At 35.9% G+C, this 19,746-nt stretch overlaps 1 protein-coding gene across 3 annotated transcripts in view; it reads left to right on the top strand.

Annotated features, from left to right (window-relative positions):
• USP15 (ubiquitin specific peptidase 15) overlaps nt 1–18,344 on the top strand; it is a 72,927-nt gene extending 54,583 nt beyond the window's left edge. For all 3 annotated transcript variants that reach the window (XM_051628347.1, XM_051628338.1, XM_051628356.1), the window contains 14 exons: nt 7,974–8,147; nt 8,479–8,637; nt 9,313–9,537; nt 11,158–11,241; nt 11,332–11,426; nt 11,603–11,791; nt 12,624–12,739; nt 12,866–13,141; nt 13,453–13,523; nt 13,891–14,006; nt 14,853–15,002; nt 15,417–15,520; nt 16,049–16,137; nt 16,438–18,344. In XM_051628347.1, the coding sequence (XP_051484307.1) occupies nt 7,974–8,147; nt 8,479–8,637; nt 9,313–9,537; nt 11,158–11,241; nt 11,332–11,426; nt 11,603–11,791; nt 12,624–12,739; nt 12,866–13,141; nt 13,453–13,523; nt 13,891–14,006; nt 14,853–15,002; nt 15,417–15,520; nt 16,049–16,137; nt 16,438–16,623 (2,034 nt within the window). In that variant the 3' untranslated portion in view covers nt 16,624–18,344. The remainder of the gene's footprint in view (nt 1–7,973; nt 8,148–8,478; nt 8,638–9,312; nt 9,538–11,157; nt 11,242–11,331; nt 11,427–11,602; nt 11,792–12,623; nt 12,740–12,865; nt 13,142–13,452; nt 13,524–13,890; nt 14,007–14,852; nt 15,003–15,416; nt 15,521–16,048; nt 16,138–16,437) is intronic.
• The last annotated feature ends 1,402 nt before the right edge of the window (nt 18,345–19,746 follow it).

The following is a 19,746-nucleotide window of genomic DNA, read 5'->3' as shown; positions in this document are numbered from 1 at the left end:
GGTGGAGGCATATGGGGTTGTTTCATGGTTATTCCATACTTATTTATATAAGATATCCATAAAGTTCAATTTATTCTTGTTTCTAAAAATGTTTTCATAAGGATACTTGAAAAGAAGTTGAACAGTGCAGGAAGTAATTTTTTTTTTAGCATGGTGCACAGAAGATGCCTAAAAACACATTTGCAGTTTTGCTTCTAAATAAAAATACTATTATGTAACCTCTCTTACTGAATTGCATCATTATGTTATTGTAAAGAAAAAAATATTTTTATGTCTAGTGTGTGAACCAGAATTGTCTTTTTAAAATTGAATTACAAGAATATTCTTAGTACATAGTGAAATATTTTTTCATGTTGCTACACTTTTTGTCAGGCTAGACTGATTAAAATCAAGGACCTTTTTGATTACTTAATCAAACCTTTGTTAAACTGGTATATGTGAGTTTTCATATACGTAGATTTAAAAGTAACCTTTTAGGTGAGAATAATGAGCATGTATTACTGCCTTTAGGAATCTTAACTGGATTTACTTCTGAGGGCTGCATTCTAAATCATGTCAGCTTTGACTTTGTTGCTTTTCAGTTATATATAGGGAATCGAGCATTCAGTTAAGTTCTGAGAAGCTGTAGTGTAAGTTAATGCATTCAGTTTTGCTGATTCACAAGACAGTGCTCTGTGTTAGGAAATTAGGTATTTATTGAGCAGTGCAGCTTTTAGTTTGCCATGGTACCTTTAATATATCCTTAATGGGGTGTTATTTTCTAATGCATCATTTGACAGCTTTCTTAGCAAGGAAGTGTAAAGTATCTTCCAGTTCCACCTACTGTTTCTCTCAAAGAAAGTCTTGTGCACAGCTTAATGTTATCTAAGAAATCCATGAAAATGCTTCTTAGTGAAAGCATGACATGTTCTTAACATACTAAGGTATCATGGACTGCAAGTTCTACTGTCTTCTTCCTGCCACTATTTAACTTACACTTTTTTCCAGTTACTGAAAACATACATTTTACAGCACTAATTTGCCATTAATTTAAACTCCTACAATTATCAGAGTAACATTGGGTTATTCTGGCTAGAGGTGAGATGCCTGTGCCTGAAGCACTCTGAACACGTTTGATCTTGTCTAATCTTAAAAGCAACAAAGGGATGGGCTCAAATAGTATGTGCATGTCAGACTAGGAAAGTCTACTTGGGAATACTGGGTGCTCTAGGCTTTGACCTGGGTGATGGAACAGAGTGCACCCTCGTCAAGATTAGAGATTATACAAATCTGGGAGGAGGGACTGATATACCATATAAGTGTGCTGCCATTCAGAGGGGCCTCAGCAGACTGGAGAAATGAAGAGACAAGAACCTCATGAAGTTCAATCAAAGGAAAAGCAAAGGGGAAGAATAACCCCTGGCACCACTTGCACTGGTCTAAAGGGGGGCAGGCAACCAGGTGGAAAGCAGCTTGGCAGAGAAGAACTACAGCCAGCAGTGTTACCCTGTGGCCAAGGCAGCCAACTGCCTCCTGGGCTGCTGAGAGTATTGCCAGCAGGGTGAGAGGGGTGATCCTTCCCTTCCACACAGCCGTGGTGAGACACCCCTATAGTGCTGGGTTCACTTCCGGGTTCCCTAGTACAGGAGAGACAGTGACATACTGAAGCAAGTTCAGTGAGAGGCCACAAAGATAGGTGATCAAGGGATTGTATCTTCTTACCTAGGTGAAGAGAAACAGGTGGGACCATTCAGCCTGTAGAAGGGAAGGCTCCAGAGCAATTTTATCAATGAGTATAAATGCCTGGTGGGGGGAAGTAAACTGAGCCAAACTCTTCACAGCGATGCCCCCTGAAAGCACAGGAGAATGTGGGCACAAACTGAAGCACAAGCAATTCCATCTAAATAGAAGAAATTTTAGTTTACAGTGAGGGTTATCAAACACTAGAATAGGTTTTCCACGGAGGCTGTGGAGCCTCCATCCTTCAAGATGCTCAGAACCCAACTGTACACAGTCCCAGGCAACCTGCTCTACCTGATTTTTTTTTCAGCAGGCGATTGGACTGTTTAGTCTCCAGAAATGCCTTCCAACCTCAACTCTTCTGTGATTCTGTGATCTTATTTGTTTAGCCTACTGTAGTTTATTTACCTTCTTCAGGTGTCTTCCTTCACAATCATGGCAAGACAAGGTTCGTTATCAGAATAAATCTGTTTTCTTTAAACAAAATAGTTTGCTGTAGGATTTTAGATTCTGAAATAATTTCCAGTAACATGCATGTTCTATTCCCAAAGCTCTGCTTTGATCCTTCCCATTCAGTCAGTGCTGAGTGTAATCAATGTAGTTTCCTTCAACAGAAGCAGAGTTTAGTTCATCCACTCCTAGTGATTACCACTTTGCTCAGATCTTCATCCTTATCAGACAGCACTGAGGCCCTTAGTGTTTACATAAAAACCATTTCTGCCTCAGAAACCACTTCATTTCTCAGACAGCTTCTTGCTTTCATCTCATGTACAGTGAAGATGGTTTGCATCAGAGCTGTTATCATTGTTCCTTGAAGAAAATAGCCAGTTCCTTGCACATCTTGCTCCCTAGAGCCTGACACACTTGTCTGAAGGTTTTTGCCCTGTAACCATAATAGATAGAAATGTGATAATTTAAGAATCAGAATTTGTTAATATTGTTTCAAGTTCATTACTAGTTCTTCAATCTATAGTAAGGTTAGGCTTGCCCCCTCATCCTTCTAAGTGATTATTTTAAAAAGACCTTTGCTTTTCCAAGTAAGGGCTTTTCATGTTACAAAGCTCAAAACAACTAACAGAGTGGTAAAGATAGGTAAGATCCTCTTTGGTAACACAAGCAGCTGCAGTCTGAGTTCAAGTAAGGCCAAGAAAGTTTAAGATACCATTGTCTTTCTCCCAAATGCTGTTTTCTTATCACTATTTCTTATTTTTAAAAGCAGTAATTGGATTATTTCATATTTTGGTTGTATTGGAATTTTGCCTTTGTATAGATTTTTCAGATTCTTCTGAAGGAGTATTCTATGCATCTAATTTTAATTTACTTCAGTTCTAATGCCTAAGGCTTGATTTTTATTATTAAGGCCTATATGTCTGCTTTTGCAGATCTAAGCATTAAATAAAACAGGAAAGACAAGAGGGAACTGGTGGACTTTGTGAAAACACATTATTATGAATGCTTGAGCCCATACGAAGCAAAAATAACCAACACTATTTGGCAAGTAGATGTTTTATTCACAATCACTTATGTACATGGCTATATTGTAAGCTGAAAAAAACTAGGAAAATACTCTTCTGAAGCATTGCTATGCTGCCACCTGTGGATTTTTCCTAAGTATTGCTTTGTCCTTTTGGTGGGATACTAGTGGTTAGAGCTCAGTGGGATTTATTTTTTTTTATTTTGCAGTGAAAATCTGAGAGTTCACAGTTTTCATTTTGTGACTCAAAAATATGAGAAAAATGAAAAAATGAAAAATGTTTTAGTTAAAAGCGCTTTTTTCCCCTAACATACTAATTTTTATGTTTTTCCCATCAGTATGATTCTATATACTTGACTTTGGAAAAATAGCTGTTGGGAACTTTGCAATAGGGTATTTCAGCATTTCTCCTTCTTCAGAAAGCTGATTAAGGTTCCCACTAAGGTTACTTATGGCTGTAAGTTCATCCTGACAAAAAATAACATAGCATCATAGAGTCATTTTGGTAGGAAAAGACCTATAATATCATCATGTCCTACCATTGGCCCAGTACTACCACGTCCGCCTTTCACCATGACATCTTTCACCAAAACCTGAAATGTTTTTAGTGCTCTGGTTTGTTCACTGTTGGCATAAGGAGTTTGAGTTAAGAGTTGTGTTAGTTGAGCACTTTTCCCCATGTCTGTCACTAGGTGCTTCAGACAACAGTAGGAGAGAGAGATGTAAAGGAATTCACTTTTTCTCCTATTACTTGCATCTTTCTTTCAGTCAGTCAGCTCTTGGTCTTTTCTTAGAAGGCTGAAATAGAAAATTTCAATGTCCCTTGCATAAAATTGTTGTTAAGTAGGATAGCTGAAGGGCCATGATACTTGCAGGAACACTCAGTTTTCAGCTCAATTTCATTATCTCATTGTCTGCTTCCCATTTCCCCAGCGTACTGGCATAAGTACAGCACAATAATGTTTTCTTTGCTTTGAAATTATATTTTTATCATTATTTCTACGTAATACCATTCTGGGATGTGAATACATGTTTCCTCATTACCTAGGATCATAGGATAATCGGGGTTAGAAGGAGCTTCAGGAGATTCCTAGTGCAACCTCCTGCTCAAATAAGGGTCAGCTCTGAGGTCAGACCAGATTGCCCAGGGCTTTTTCCAGTTGGGTCTTGAAAACCTCCAAGAAAGGCTGCACAGCCTCTCAGCTCTGCTGCTTTACTGTTCATACACTGAAAGCTTTTTTCCTTGTATCATTAACCTTTGTTGTTTGAACTTGTGTTTCTTGTCCTCCCAGTATGCACTGCTGTGAAGAGTCTGGTTCCATCTTCTCCCCAAGTTCTCTGTAGGTACCGGAAGGCTGCTGTTGGGTCTCCCTGTAACAGTATCTTCTGCAGGCAGAAGAAGCCTCAATGCTTCAGCCTTTTCTTATGGGGCAAGTGCTCCAGCCCCCTGACTGTCTTGGTGACCCTCTTTCTTAATTAATTTTATTTTCTTTTATCGATGAAACAGTCAGAGTCCTTGCAAAATCTTTTATGAGAGCTTTTCCATACTTAAATTATGTAGATTTAGAGAGAGATAATGTGACTATTTTTATCATTATTTTTCTACCTATATGAAAGTTTCATGGGACAGATAGACTTGCTAACAAGATTGTAGTCTAGTATTGGAATTACAGTATTCCAGTGAGGCTACAGCATTGATACCTAAATAAATAAATTTATAAAATGCACTAAAAATAAGGATTAATTCCTGTGCATGTTAATGCCTCCCACATCCTACTAGTTACAGCTTTGCTTTCTAAACTGTAGGTTATATGTGTCTGTAATGGTGATTAAGTCTCCTTTTTGATTCAGTAGTTCAGAATTCTTTCAGGGTGTTTGTATACATGTGTGTCAACACCAGTAGTGCATGCAGTGTTGCATAAAACAGTTTATGCACAGATTTTGTGAAGCATTGCTTCATCGAGCTGTAGTTTGTCTTAAGTTTTCTTGGAGGTGTACTGTGATCCCTTTATACTGATTATATAAATAGTTGTTAGCCACAGATTGCTCTGCTACTGAAGAATTATTTTTTTTCCTTATTTTCCAAGTAATTAATATGTAACAGGGAACTATAATTTCAGTGTTAATCTTTGTCATGCTGAAGACCAATCCTTCTCTTCCATCATTTGTCTCATGTTGGTCTTGGAGTTTCTACATTCTGTTGGCATCTTTTCCCATGATCACTTAGCTAAATGACCGGTTTGGGTCCAGAGACTGAGCACTCTACTGAAGTTTTGTTGGTTAAACAAAACTCGTGAAGACTGCAGTACCTGAAATGAAGTGCCATTCTTTTATCTCTTTCGTTTGCAAACAGTTTTCTGTTGTTTTTACTGTATTTAGCTTTTTTAAATTTCTGTTAATCTTCATCTGTCCATATACTTGTTACCTTACCTATGTCTGTGTTTTAAAACAAACAAAAAAACCAAAGCCACTAGGTGGAACAGGGCACAGAAATCTGCTGACTGTGCTGTCTAACAGATTGTCTTAATTTTAGTAGTTCTTTTTTATTATTATTTATAGTGATGCTTTCCATTAGGCTTCTTTAATAAGCTACAATGTATCACATGATGAGAAAACAAGAGTGTAGGTTTCCTTTCAAATTGTCTTCTGGATGCCTGTTTCCCTGTGACTTTAATCATGACCTTAAATAGGTCTCCATTATTAGCCTTTTCAAGAAGGAAGCATGTTTGTAACTGTTCAATTTTGTCAGTTATGGTGAAAAGATAAGTGGGTTTATGGCCAGCTTTATTAGTTCCTTTAGCAGCTACTCTTTTAAAAGTTGTGGCACCTGATGTTGTAGGAAAATGTGTCAATTCTGTATCTCAGAAATTACCACATTCAGATACTTACATATTCCAGTACTACCATAAGTCTCATCTTATATTAGAATGTGGAATTGTTATAAGGAAAAGGGCAGTTATCTGTAATAATCTTCCTGATGAGCTGAACTGATTTGATCTCCTAAACCAGCCCAAAATAATCCAGAAGAAAAATGAGGAGGAAAAGCAAGGTTTTTGTCAGGTTAATGAGATGAATGTTTATTGTGCAATGAGGTGAGATCAGCAGAGAAGAGACAGGGGGTTTTGAATTAAATTATCTGTAAGGTCCCTTCCAACTCAAGCCATTCTACAATGATTCCTATGATTCTTTGGGCAGTAGGATTTGTCACATCACTTAGATTGAACAGGCAAATGTACCTGAAGCGTAGATTTTTTTATAGTTAGTTTAGCATGGTTTGTACAGTATTGTCCTGGGTATGTGGTGGAGCTTGATAGTCCATCCATTCATTTGGGTTGATCCTAAAAATAATATTTTGAAAACTGATTGACCACTTCTGTATGGATTCAAGAGACCAAGTGTTTCTTCTCTTAGCTGCATGGATCAGTTCAGAAATGCCAAAATGGATCTCTGAGGTCAGAGGAGGTTGGGGCTGGGATTGGCACTACTGGGAATAGAAGCTCTTTGTCAAGAGGAAAAAAAGCAAGAGAAAAATCAGCTTTATTCAGCCCTCAGTGTCCAAAAGGGCCTATGATGTCAGGATTTTTTTGCAGTGTTGACAGCTCATAAAAGCTTTAGGTGGGGAGGGAGAGAAGGAAAGGAGTGTGATACGGGCATGGAACTCAGCTCTCTACAGCACATGACTGTTTTTTCTTTGTAATATTACACAGGTATTATACATAGAAATAGGAATAACTTTTTTTGCCCTGCTCAATAAAGGCTTAATTCTTCCAGTCTCAATTGTTGCATCTTACTCAGTAGTGTATGTGGAGCTAAATTTTTTGTTCTTTCCCGTATTTGCAGAGAGGGAGATGAGACTGATGAAATATTTTACTTTTATTGGAATTTAAATAGATGAAAGAATGCAGAAAGTTTATAATATTTAATGAAGAAACTGCTAAGGCATGGCATGGGATCATTTCAAAGTGATAGAAAAGATTTTGTTTAAAGGAGTGTGAGGAGTAGCACACAAAAATTCAAAGTCGTTTCCTAAAATTGTACATCTTACTTTAGTGATTACATCCTGCTATCTCTGTCAAACTGGTACAGAGGATAAGTCATTATCTCAGTCTAAACCAGGACCCTTGCTTTCCTTGAACTCATTTCAGCTCTAAACAGCTTCACAAAATTTAAAAGAACAGAGGAAGGGCTGCACCGTTTTTGATTCAACATCTAGTCTATTATCATAGATTGCTGTCTTCAACAGCATCTATAAGCAGATGCCTAGGAAGATAAGGAACATGGCAAGCATCCTCCTTTTCCTCCCCCTCCCATTCCTGCAAAAAAAAAATCTTGGTTTTCAGCCATTTTTAGCTCACGTTATTCTGACTGTGGTGTAATTCAGTTTAATAAGCTGTCTTGGCCCTCTCTCCCAAGTACCTATACAGTCTCCCCTGACACTCTGTAAACTTTGTGAATCTATAACAGCAAGGAGTTTCATAAAGCTACTATTAACATATTATTTTATTTGTTTTAAACCTATATATATTTGTTTTGAACCTATATATAAATTGTGTTGTAACACTGTGGTCGAATGTTTAATAAATTCTGACATAAAGCTTTTGAAAAATGGTATCTGTGTGTAAGTTGTAACAATAACTGCAGCTATTCTTTTTTTTTCCTTGCAGACATTATGCATTGCAGTTTAAAGTATTGTTCATAGCTGCTTTAACAACGTTCAAGCATTCTTTGTTTAGAACTAATTCAAAACACTGTTCTGAAATGTCTGCATTTCTGTTTACAGTGTCTGAGCAACACACCTCCTCTTACAGAATACTTCCTCAATGATAAATACCAAGAAGAGCTGAATTTTGACAATCCTTTAGGAATGCGAGGTGAAATAGCAAAATCTTATGCAGAGCTTATCAAGCAAATGTGGTCAGGAAAGTACAGCTATGTTACCCCAAGAGCATTTAAGGTCAGTAGGGAATTTAACCTAAATGTACCTTGTCAGTTTTGGGTTTGTAGTTTAAATATATGAAAATATGCTGTAATAGGAGTTTGAAGTAATATTCATCAGTATGCAGTCCATTCATTTAACTGTTAAAACACTTGGATATATATTTAAATGTGTTGGCTGTCTTTGTGCTGTGGTTTTTGTGAATTAGTTTTGGCTTTCTGCCTCCATTGAAAGGCTGATCTGTTATAACTCTAAGTTTTACCTTTTCAACTTTCTGCTGTAGCATCTTGGAAGTATCTGTTCTTTATAACGATTAAGGTACCAGAAGTATTTGTGTTATTTTTTTTAGACACAAGTAGGACGATTTGCACCACAGTTTTCTGGCTATCAGCAACAAGATTGTCAAGAGCTACTGGCTTTTCTTTTGGATGGATTACATGAAGATCTGAATCGAATTAGGAAAAAGCCTTACATTCAGTTAAAGGATGCAGATGGGAGACCTGACAAGGTAATGCTTTTGATGTTGATCTTCTTCGTTTTAGTCAAGGCTATACATTTCAAAGTACTTCTACATGCTTTTGCACTGAGAGATTGGGACACTGATTACCTGTTGCTTTTTCTGGAAGATATCTCAGAAAACAAGCCAGGACCTTAAAAGTGAGATCTTAGTCAAGTACCTGTGTAAATTTCTGTTTATTTGGAAGATAATTAAGGAGGTGAGAGGGTGCTAAGGCTTCATTAAGACCTTTTTGTCAATTCAGTGAGTTCAGTTGGAAAAGCTATTTCCATTCTGTTGTTCTTTTATTTCTACTGTATGCAGCGTTCTTTCTCTCTTCACTACTCTTACATTAGGGAAACTCTTCTACCATTGAGCTACAAGCACATAGATAATTACTTTTGCTGCAAGTAACATGAGTTACATGAGAGAGAATTTTTCGTGTTATTTGCTTTAGTCTTGCCCCAAACCACTTGAAGTCTCTCTCAGACAAATACCACTGATGGAATCTCTGTCCTGGAAAAAAACATACACCTTTTAACCTGTGATCTGGACAGTTGTAGCATACCTTATAGGGTCCTTTGGAGAGATATTTCTAAGTTTAAATGGCAACTAAGAATGTTCAGTCAAGTTTTACTATTAATTTTCTACTACTTTGTCATAACCCAGGCCATGCTTTAATTGCAGGTGGTTGCTGAAGAAGCCTGGGAAAACCATTTAAAAAGAAATGATTCCATCATTGTAGACATATTTCATGGCCTTTTTAAATCCACCTTAGTTTGCCCTGAATGTGCTAAGATATCTGTAACCTTTGATCCCTTCTGTTACTTGACACTTCCATTACCCATGAAAAAAGAACGCACTTTGGAAGTTTATTTAGTTAGAATGGATCCACTGGCAAAGCCTATGCAGGTAAGCCTCTTAATTTATGTACAAAACTCCTGATTCATCTGGCATTAACAATGAAGCTGAGTTCCTGAGTTCCTTTACTTTTTAAAAATGTACAAGTACAATAAACAAATCCAACAAGCTTTAGTTTTCCAGTATGTGCTGAAGTTCCACTTAGAATGCCTTAGGAAGACTATACATACCTTTCTATATTTCTGTCAGTTTCAAGGAAGATGCTGGTAATTTCTCTTTGGTTGTGCTAATATGGTTTCTTAATCTTTAAAATGTATGCTATCCTCATTTTTTATTTGAGTGTTGCTGTAATTAATCTGTAGGGTTATTAAAAAGATACACACTTAATCCAAACTTAATTCCTCAGTTTATTAGGCAAATATTCCAGAAAAGGCAAGTATTGATAATAAGTGACACATAAAAACCCATGACTAAATATATTAGGTAGTCCTTAATTCTTCTGTGCTATCACTTAATAGTCAAAAGAAAAAAAATCAGATTATATTTCTTTGTAAAGAGCATCTCTTTCCTTTTTTAGGAAGGATGGTATTATATACCTTAGGATGGCATGAAACAATGTGCATACATGATGGTAACAAAATCGTGATGAAATGGTTCTAGCTGGACCTTATGGGGTGAGCAAGGATAGGGGGAAATAACATAACATGAGCAGTTAGGCAGACTTGCATAGGGGTGTCAGCACTTGAAATCAGAGTACTGTAAGAAGGAGAGTGGGGGAAAAGGAGTGTTCTCAAAAGCAATATGAGTTAGGGAAGTCAAAGATAAAGGGACATGTCTTTACTAGTGGGAGATGAGCCTGCTAGATACTTAATTATTTGTGAGAACAGGTATGCACAAGGGACATACAGCAGTTAAAGATGACCCTGGATGGCATGTGACAGGATTTTGCAGGAATTAATAGAGATTGGGAAGAGTACAAGTTCAGTAGAGCTTTTGTGAATCTAAATAACTTGAAGACTGAGGAGATACCAAACACATGCTGCACTTGGCAATTAATTACAAAGTTATAATACCTTATTTCTAATTAATCCTGTCTTTGTTTATTATATAAATAACAGGTAAGAGTCGTGTGTGTGGAGTTTCATTACAAACTGCAGGTGCACTGCACTAAGGGAAGCCACAGAGAGGTTTTCTTTGACTGTTAATCTTCAGGTTCTCTCTCTGCATGTGAAATTAGAATTCAGTCTTTATCCATTGCCTGCCATTGCTTTTTTCCCCAGTAATACTTTATAAACAACTCAAGTTGTGTTCCAACTTTAAGAATCTGTTAAATAGCATGCATATTATTTAAAGGCTTTAAATAAGTAGGTGCTGTTGAAATGTGAATCTGAGTAATTGTAACTGTTAGTCTTCTTAGAGGAAAGTAAAATAACATTTTTAAAATCATTGTATAAACTAATAAATGTATTCAGAGTGTGCGTGTTTGTATGAGTGAAGTTGTGAATGTAATTACTGTGTTTTCAGCAACTTACAGAATTTGTGTTAATTGATTTACATTATTTACATCTTAAGTTCAGGAATCTGAAACATGAAGTACATGATAAGTTGTTTGGTTTTTTCTGACGCATATTTGTTCTCTTAAGAAATTAAAGTGACCCTTTATTTTTTTAGTACAAAGTAGTTGTTCCCAAAATTGGAAATATATTGGATCTTTGCACAGCATTGTCAGCTTTGTCTGGGGTTGCTGCAGATAAGGTAAGAGTGATTTCTTATACAAGGCACAACAATTAACATTTTAATACAAATTAACCTGATTTAATGATGCATACTCCGCTTTCTTTTTAGATGATTGTTACTGATATATACAATCACAGGTTCCACAGGATATTTGGCATGGATGAAAATTTAAGTAGTATTATGGAGCGTGATGACATTTATGTGTAAGTACAGATAACATGCTTCATGTTTCTGCAGTTTGTTTAGTTATTTGCAAAAGATTAAAACCTAGACAGAAGATAAAGACAAGTCTTGGAGTTTGTATTTTTTTTTAATTTTTCCCCTTTGTAGCCTTTTAAATTACAGTTGTCCTTTGTATTTCTGATTGTTCTTCTTTTAGATTTGAAATTGCTATCAATAGAACAGAAGATACAGAACAAGTTATAATTCCTGTTTGTTTAAGGGAAAAGTGCAGGCACACAAGCTACAGCCATAGTGCTTCTTCACTGTTTGGTCAACCTTTTCTCATAGCAGTGCCTAGAAACAATACTGAAGATAAACTGTATAACCTGCTGCTGCTAAGAATGTGGTAAGGTTATTGTTTAAGAAAAATGCATTTGTCATGAATAATGCTAATAGTTGGAATCAGTAGGCACTTGTTTCTACATGCATTGCTAACAAATTGATTAGATTTGAGTATTAGCCTTTTATTTCCTTTCTATCAAATATATTAAATCTAAAATCTTAGCCACTTAAGATGTGAATCAGTGTGGATTTTCATTTGCTTTTTTGTTAGCATCATCCAGAAGCTATTTCAGGAGACAGTAGAGAGTTAATCGTTACTGTCAGTTTAGGGCATCAGTTCTGCTGTGTATATAACTGCTTGTTAGGGCTTGGTAAAATTGAAATGTTTTACCAATTACTCTGCAATGCTTTCACCTCCTTTATCTACTATACAAGTTTATATACTCATTGATGTTGTAAAACTACATGGTAGACACTTGCAAAGACTAGACTGGAATAAGTGTCATTATGTAGAAGAAATTAGAATCATAGAACATCCAATTTAAATGTATGCTTCATTTTCTGTTGATGTAACTTTCACTGTAAGTGAGCCCATTTTTGTGTGTGTGTAAAAAAAATGGTTAATGAACTCCTTTCTGGATATACAGAGACTAACACCAAGAATCAAGTTGTATACAGTCATGTAACTGCCAGAAACTAATTAGATTATAGATGAGCAGGGTTTCATATGTGCCTGTAACAGCAGACATGTGAGACAATGAAACTGTTAATTCTGAATAAATCAGAAAGCAGTGCAGGAATACAGTACACTAGAAAGGATTTGCTATCTGGCTTGAACAATGTAAATATTTAAAAATCCATTGATTCTAACTGTTGCTTTCATTTGTTACATTTAGTCGGTACGTTAAAACATGTGCTGAAAGTGAAGACACTGAAGGATCCCTACATTGCTGTAAGGACCATGGTATCAATGGTAATGGCCCAAATGGAATACATGAAGAAGGATCTCCAAGTAAGACTGCAGTATTTGACAAAAATACTTGTTCAGTATTTTGTGTTCAGTTTTGAACTGAAGTCAATTCTGTTGTGTCTTTCAGTCAGTTCAGTCATTTCTTCCTCATTCTTCCAATGGTTTCAGGTGAAATGGAAACAGATGAACAAGATGATGAATCCAGCCAGGATCAGGAACTTCCTTCAGAGAATGAAAACAGCCAGTCAGAAGATTCAGTTGGAGGTGATAATGACTCTGAAAATGGATTATGTACTGAGGATACTTGTAAAGGTCAACCACTCATGGGACACAAAAAGCGATTGTTTACATTCCAGTTCAATAATTTAGGCAATACTGACATAAATTACATCAAAGATGATACCAGGCATATTAGATTTGATGATCGGCAACCTAGGCTTGACGGTAAGACCTGGGGAACAGATTGGGCAACATTGATTCTGATACTTTTCTTTCTCACTCCACTTCCACAGCATAATGTTTCATTCTCTCTGGGTGCTATTTTAAATATATTCTTTTCCAATAGTAAATTCAGTATAATTAATTTTTAATTGTAATTAACACTTAGAAGTGCAGAAATTGTGCATGCCTCAGTTTCTTGTCTTAAATTCTTGCCAACACTGTTTAATTCCCTTTGAAGAGTGTATGCCCAAAGTTAATACAGTTGCATGTAAAGCAAGAAATAATATTAAGAGAAAACGTGTGTTTAATCTTAGAAAGATCTTTCCTTGCTTTGGATTGGGATCCTGAATTGAAGAAGAGATATTTTGATGATAGTGCAGCGGAGGTAAGCTGTTTATGTTGTTCCCATTCCCAGTGCTAATAAAACTTCAATGTGAAAAATACAACTTAATTAATGTGACATAAGAGACTGCAAGTGTTCAAAAGAAGCAGCTGGTGTATCTTTTTTTCACATTATTTGTAGTAAACATGTTGCCGTAAATAAATGTCATTTGCACATCTAAGTAATTAGCCAATCTGAGGCTTGCTAATTTTGAAGTGAATCTGAAGGTGTGAAAACTTCTTGCTTGAATGGTTTCTGATCAGTTTTTCCATGTATAGGAGCTTTGTAGTTACTGTTTATAGTAAGACGACATCACTAAAATGAGTTTTGTTTCATTTGTTCTCTTAACTCAAGAAATACTTCTCTTTAGGATTTTGAAAAACATGAAAGTGTGGAATATAAGCCTCCCAAAAAGCCTTTTGTGAAATTAAAAGATTGCATTGAGCTGTTCACAACAAAGGAAAAACTAGGTGCTGAAGACCCATGGTAAGTACAAAAAATTAATTTTATTGTTTTCTATGGTCTGTTTCTCAAAATTTAATCAAAAGCACACTTGAACATTAAGAGAGAGAGCTATTTAACTTCTTCATGGTATTTCAAATACTGTCATTTCAAGTGTAGTTGAAAATTTTCAAAATGTTTTATTTTGACCCATTGCTTAACTAAAATTGTTACCATATAGAGAAGGTTATGTTTTAGATGGGAGACAATGCATTCAAAACTAGGAGGAAGGGTAGATCCATAAGATGTTCTAGCATGTGAACTGTCATCCACAGTGAATTAATAATATTGTGCTAAGTCCAATGCAGTGGTTTAAACAGAAATTTCTTTCTGAGATAAGGAAGGTTGGTGCATACTGAAGTTTTTTTAATATGAATACATAACTTGCCTTGTCATTGATACAAGAAATGAGGATGTGCTTAAACAGGTTTGAGGAATGGGAAATATCAGTGGTCAGTAGAGCTTCTCAAAGTCATGTTCCAATCATTCAGTTTTTGGCAGAGACTTTTATTGGGATTCATGGTTCTTCCAAATTTTAATTTGGAAAAAAAGCTGTGTTTTAACTAAAGATACAGGGACTACTACAGGAGACGAGAGCTCTATTTTGGGGGGTGCTGTCGAGCTTCACTGCAAGCACACTTGTGCACTAGCACCACACATTTGAAGGTGGAAGAAATGTCAATGGCATTAGTAACAGAAGGTAGAACGTGTGTGTGTTTCAGCTTTTCCTCGTTCAGTTCCTCCCATGTTACTGGCTTTCTCTGTGGTGATGTATTTCAACATACAGACTGCAGGTATTTAAAATTGTTTGGGTTTTGTTTTGTCTTTTAGGTATTGCCCAAACTGTAAAGAGCATCAGCAGGCTACCAAGAAGTTAGACTTGTGGTCACTGCCCCCCGTACTGGTAGTTCATCTAAAGCGCTTTTCCTACAGCAGATACATGAGGGACAAGCTGGATACGTTGGTTGACTTTCCAATAAAGTAAGAAACCTAAATATTTTGGTGTTTAGAACTGTAAAAGTTAGCATGACTATGACACGTTTAATCCAGCAATTGCGTAAAATGGTGTTGTTCTCAGCTTGTATGTGTGTGGATCCAGTAAACACAGATGACAAAATGCTTGGTGGTGCAAATTATGAACTTGAAAAAAATAACGATTGTAGGTAAGCATGGAAGAACTTTTGTTAGTAGTTTTGGCAAAGACTACTGGTTCCTGTGGCACTCCACAAAGAGGGAGAGAGGTGTACTGTGTAGTCTGGTGTATTTGTTTTTTTGTGGGGAATATAAAGTGAAGGGCTCAAAGACCACCAAAAAGTGAAATGTTTAAAAGTATTATTAACATTACCTTATTTTGGTTTTGTGTGTGTGTGTTGTTTTTGTGTTTTTTTTAAACAGTGACTTGGACATGTCAGAGTTCCTTATTAATCCCAATGCAGGGCCTTGCCGCTACAACTTGATTGCGGTCTCCAACCACTATGGAGGAATGGGAGGAGGGCATTGTAAGTTGATAGCAAATGTCATCATTCTACATGTTAGCTTTTTTCCCATGTTTATTTTTATTTAAGTTTTGATCACTTTAAATCAATGGCATTTTTTAATGATTGAGAGGACAATTTATTTATTTTTTATTACCCTGAAATGCTTTCAGAAGTATTCTAACACAAAAATCTATATGAAATTAACTTTCCAGGGTAATTGCAGGGTCTTTAATACTTGTAGCTATGCATACTTTGTCACACTTGTCTGTATTTTTGTACATCATACATCTTCCTGAAAGAAGACAAAAGAATGAAAAGTGACTGAGGGATTTTGGCTGTCCTTTCTCATTATACAGTCTCATCTGAAGCAGAATGTTATTGATTAAGCTTTCTTTGCTCAAAGGAAGTGTGGAAGTATGAGTCTGGTAGTGATAATAGGTTTCAGTTAGTTAAATGTCAAGTGTTTGACAGTAACAGACTCTAGCAACTGATACTGTCACATCTGTGAAAATACTAAGTCATCAGACATTGTTCTTTGTTTTGTCCTAGATACTGCCTTTGCAAAAAATAAGGATGATGGAAAATGGTACTACTTTGATGACAGTAGTGTGTCCACTGCATGTGAGGACCAAATAGTGGCAAGTACCTTTTGTATTTGTAAAATTGGGATTGTTGATGATGTTTTCTTCTTGAGGGGAAAAAGTAATAGAGAGTAAATAATTAACCTTGCAGTAAATTTCTAGGTAGTAGTTTGTGTTCTTTCAAGGACAATACAAAACCAAAATGGTTTGCTCCAGACATGCAAAAATAACTTACATGAAGGCTTTGGTTTTCTTTGTAATGTTACCTTAGGGACTTGGAAGCAAAAAAATTGATAACTTGGATTGTATATGCTTTGCTGAAACCTTATGAGCATATTACACTTTTCTCTTTTACAGTCCAAAGCAGCATATGTGCTCTTCTACCAGAGACAGGACACAATCAGTGGAACTGGCTTTTTCCCTCTTGACCGAGAAACAAAACAAGGTGCTTCAGCTGCCACAGGCATCCCACTAGAAAGTGATGAGGACAGCAATGAAAATGATAATGATATAGAAAATGAAAATTGTATGCACACTAACTAATGGAAGAACTAGAAGCCATAAAAGAGACTTTCACAGGGGATACCTATTGAAAGAGTGAAATTGCCCACCAAATTAAGAATAAAAATCTGAGACGGGGAATTTCAGATAACAGAATGTAAATCTTTATTACATTTTAACATGTGCAGTACTTGAAGTGAAACAATAAAAAGTTTAACAGAAATTGTCTCTAATGCATTTACAGTCTTGTATTCACAAGCTCTATATAGGAAATCACAAATAAACCCCTTTTAAGTTTTCTGCTGCTGTTCTGATGGATTATGTTTTCTTTTGTTTTGGATGTGAGTTAATAACTAAAATGTTAAATCTGTGGACTTCAGACATTTATTTTCTTAGTACTGCAAGAATACTACTGCCAAGTCTAGTTTCTGGATGAATATATACATATTCCTCAGACTGTCACACAGGCTACAAGTAAAGATGTCATAAATATATAAGCAGTAGTTTTCTTGAAAAAACAAATTTTTCTTTCTCCCTTTTTTTTTTTTTTTAATTTGGCCACAGTAGAAGAAATAGCTTGAAAAGGTGTTTTAACCTTTTGTGATATAGTTGAGCATCCAGAATATTATGTTCATCTTACTGCTGCTGTGGAACAGGTTCTGGATTTCATGCTGCATTAACAAAAAGTTTTTCAATTAAATGTAAGTATCCTTTGTTGCTTGTTGGAATCTACTCTGCAGACATAATTCCTGTTAACTTGCTTATAAGACATGCATAATTTTAATCTGGTGTCAGTCCAAAATTTAAAATTGTGCTGTAAGTTCTCCCCAGTTTTTGTAGTTTGGCAGCTTGCAAACTACGTTGTAATAGGGTCGGAGTTAATAGTATTCTGTATCCATAGTAATGACTGTGTATCGGGCTTAGATGAGAATTTTTTCAATATAACCTGCCTTTAAATTGTTCATGAACAAAATGGCTTTAAAGGTAGGCCTGTTAATTTTCTTTGTGTGTTCCTGATGGAATTCACCATAGCCTTACAGCATATCTGAAAAGGTAACTCATTATAAGAGAATTGGCATTTGCATGTTCAAGTCAGAACCTGTACAGTATATAAGGCATACAGACTTTGAATTGGATTTTAGTTAACTATGTTCAGGGGTCCAGGATGCCAAAATAAGTGTGACAGTTTGATACATTTTTTTAATTTGCTGCTTTCCCTTTGATCTAGTTGGAAGAATGTATTGTTGATTTGTATACAATACTGCCTTTGGGAGAGGCTCTTCAAATGTGTGGGCACACTTCACATATTTACTACCTGGAGAATTGCTTTGTGTCCCACTGTTGAAACAAATAATTTAAAAAAGAAAAAAGCAAAAAGTATGATGTTCTTCACTTGAACTAATCAAATACAATAGGTTATAAATTGTGTATTGTAAATAAAAGTTCACTCTGTGAGTGCACATTTTGGTAAATTATTTATTTATGTTAGCATTAAAAAGTTTAAAAAATTGCATTTGACCAGGATATAAATGAGATATGTTGGACATGGCTTTGCTTTATACCTTGATATTAAAACTGGTGTTTCATCCTGGTATTTTAAAGCTGCTTTGAGGTTGTTTTTGTTTTTGTTTTTTTTAAAATGTAAACTAACCTCCTGCATGACAGAGGTTAAAATTTTGTCTGCACTTGAGTTCACTTGGGTTTACATTTGAAATGCGCATGTTTATTTATACAGATTTCAATAAAGCTATTCAAGGCCTTAATTAGTCTGCCATTGTCTTACGAATTCTTTTCCCACGTGTCTGTGTCATGGGTAGCCTTTGTCTAAGACATCATCAGGAACTAAATGGCTGTTTAATGACTAACACAGAACACGATTAATAGTATTTCCAGAAGATAGGGATTCTCTCCTGTCACTGTCTGGCTCTGAAAACATTTATAATGCTGCAAAATAAAAGTTACTGTCATAACAACCTATACTCTTTTTTTCAAAAGTAATACTGTAATAATAATCAAATGGAAAGATGCCATCTGTGAGATGGTTGGTGAAATGGGGCAATATATTTAAGATAAGACAAACCTGATATGGTGGAGGGAAAATGATAACAAGCTTTTGGCTTAAAATCTTGTATTTAGGTGTGGAATACAGTAAGCCAATACAAAGCTATGTACTAGACAGCTTGTGAGTTTAACTTGCTTATTTTACTCAGAGCACTTGAGAGATGAGATTTATCTGTGGAGCAGAGGAAGTAATCCTGGAGAAGCAATCATCTCTGAGTAACATGCACAAATGCCCCCCCTATATTCATGCTGTCATTGGTTTTGCCATATCACGTTAGCCTAGAACTTGCTTGGAAAAATGACCAAGGAGCAAAGGATCTGGTCTGACTTACTGAAGACTCCCTTTGGATTTTGTAGATCAAATCTTTAGTATTTCCTAACACATTTCATATATATATGGAATATATATGGAATATATATGGAATCTTACATTTGACAGAATATACTTGTTTGCTAGTCGTTACATCATCCAGATAGAGCTTAAAAGAGTATTATTCAAAGTAACATTTATTTAGGAAAAAGTTACACAGATGGTTTCTGGTTTCTACTTTTTTGTTACAGGTAGTTTGGCTTCCAAGTTTACACAAGGCAAGTTTGTAAGTTTCCTAATCAGATACAAGAATCAGTAACACTTCTATATGACTGTCTCAAAGGTTTCTGGGAATTCAGCCAAGTTGTGAGTTTCATAAAAATATTACATATTCACATATAGGATATGATAATTCATCCCGTGTTTAATATTCAAACTACAGAAAGCACATTATTCTTTACAGTGTCTATCAAAAGTTACTGTCACTCAACTAGTCATTTATATAGAAAAGAAAGAGGGTCCTAACATCTCTATGAATCATGTCTAATAAAAATCTACAGCACACTTTCTTTTTTCAGTTACATTGACAGCAAGCTTTTTGATGGCTCTACATATCAGCATAAAGCCCAGAATTGAAAGATACAGCTAGCCTTGTTAACGTGACAGCCAAAGAAACAAAACAGGAGGAGGCACATGACAGCCTGCAATTCCCAGTTACTCCACAGATTTTGTGACAGCAACGTATCATTTAAAGCCTGGCTAGGAGGGAAGGAGAGGTGATGAGATACTGCCCA

Source organism: Apus apus, chromosome 1 (genome assembly GCF_020740795.1).
Source record: "Apus apus isolate bApuApu2 chromosome 1, bApuApu2.pri.cur, whole genome shotgun sequence".
NCBI classification, from domain to species: Eukaryota; Metazoa; Chordata; class Aves; order Apodiformes; family Apodidae; genus Apus; species Apus apus.
The sequence above is the reverse complement of the archived record's forward strand: the minus strand, read 5'-3'. Positions and strand labels throughout refer to the sequence as shown.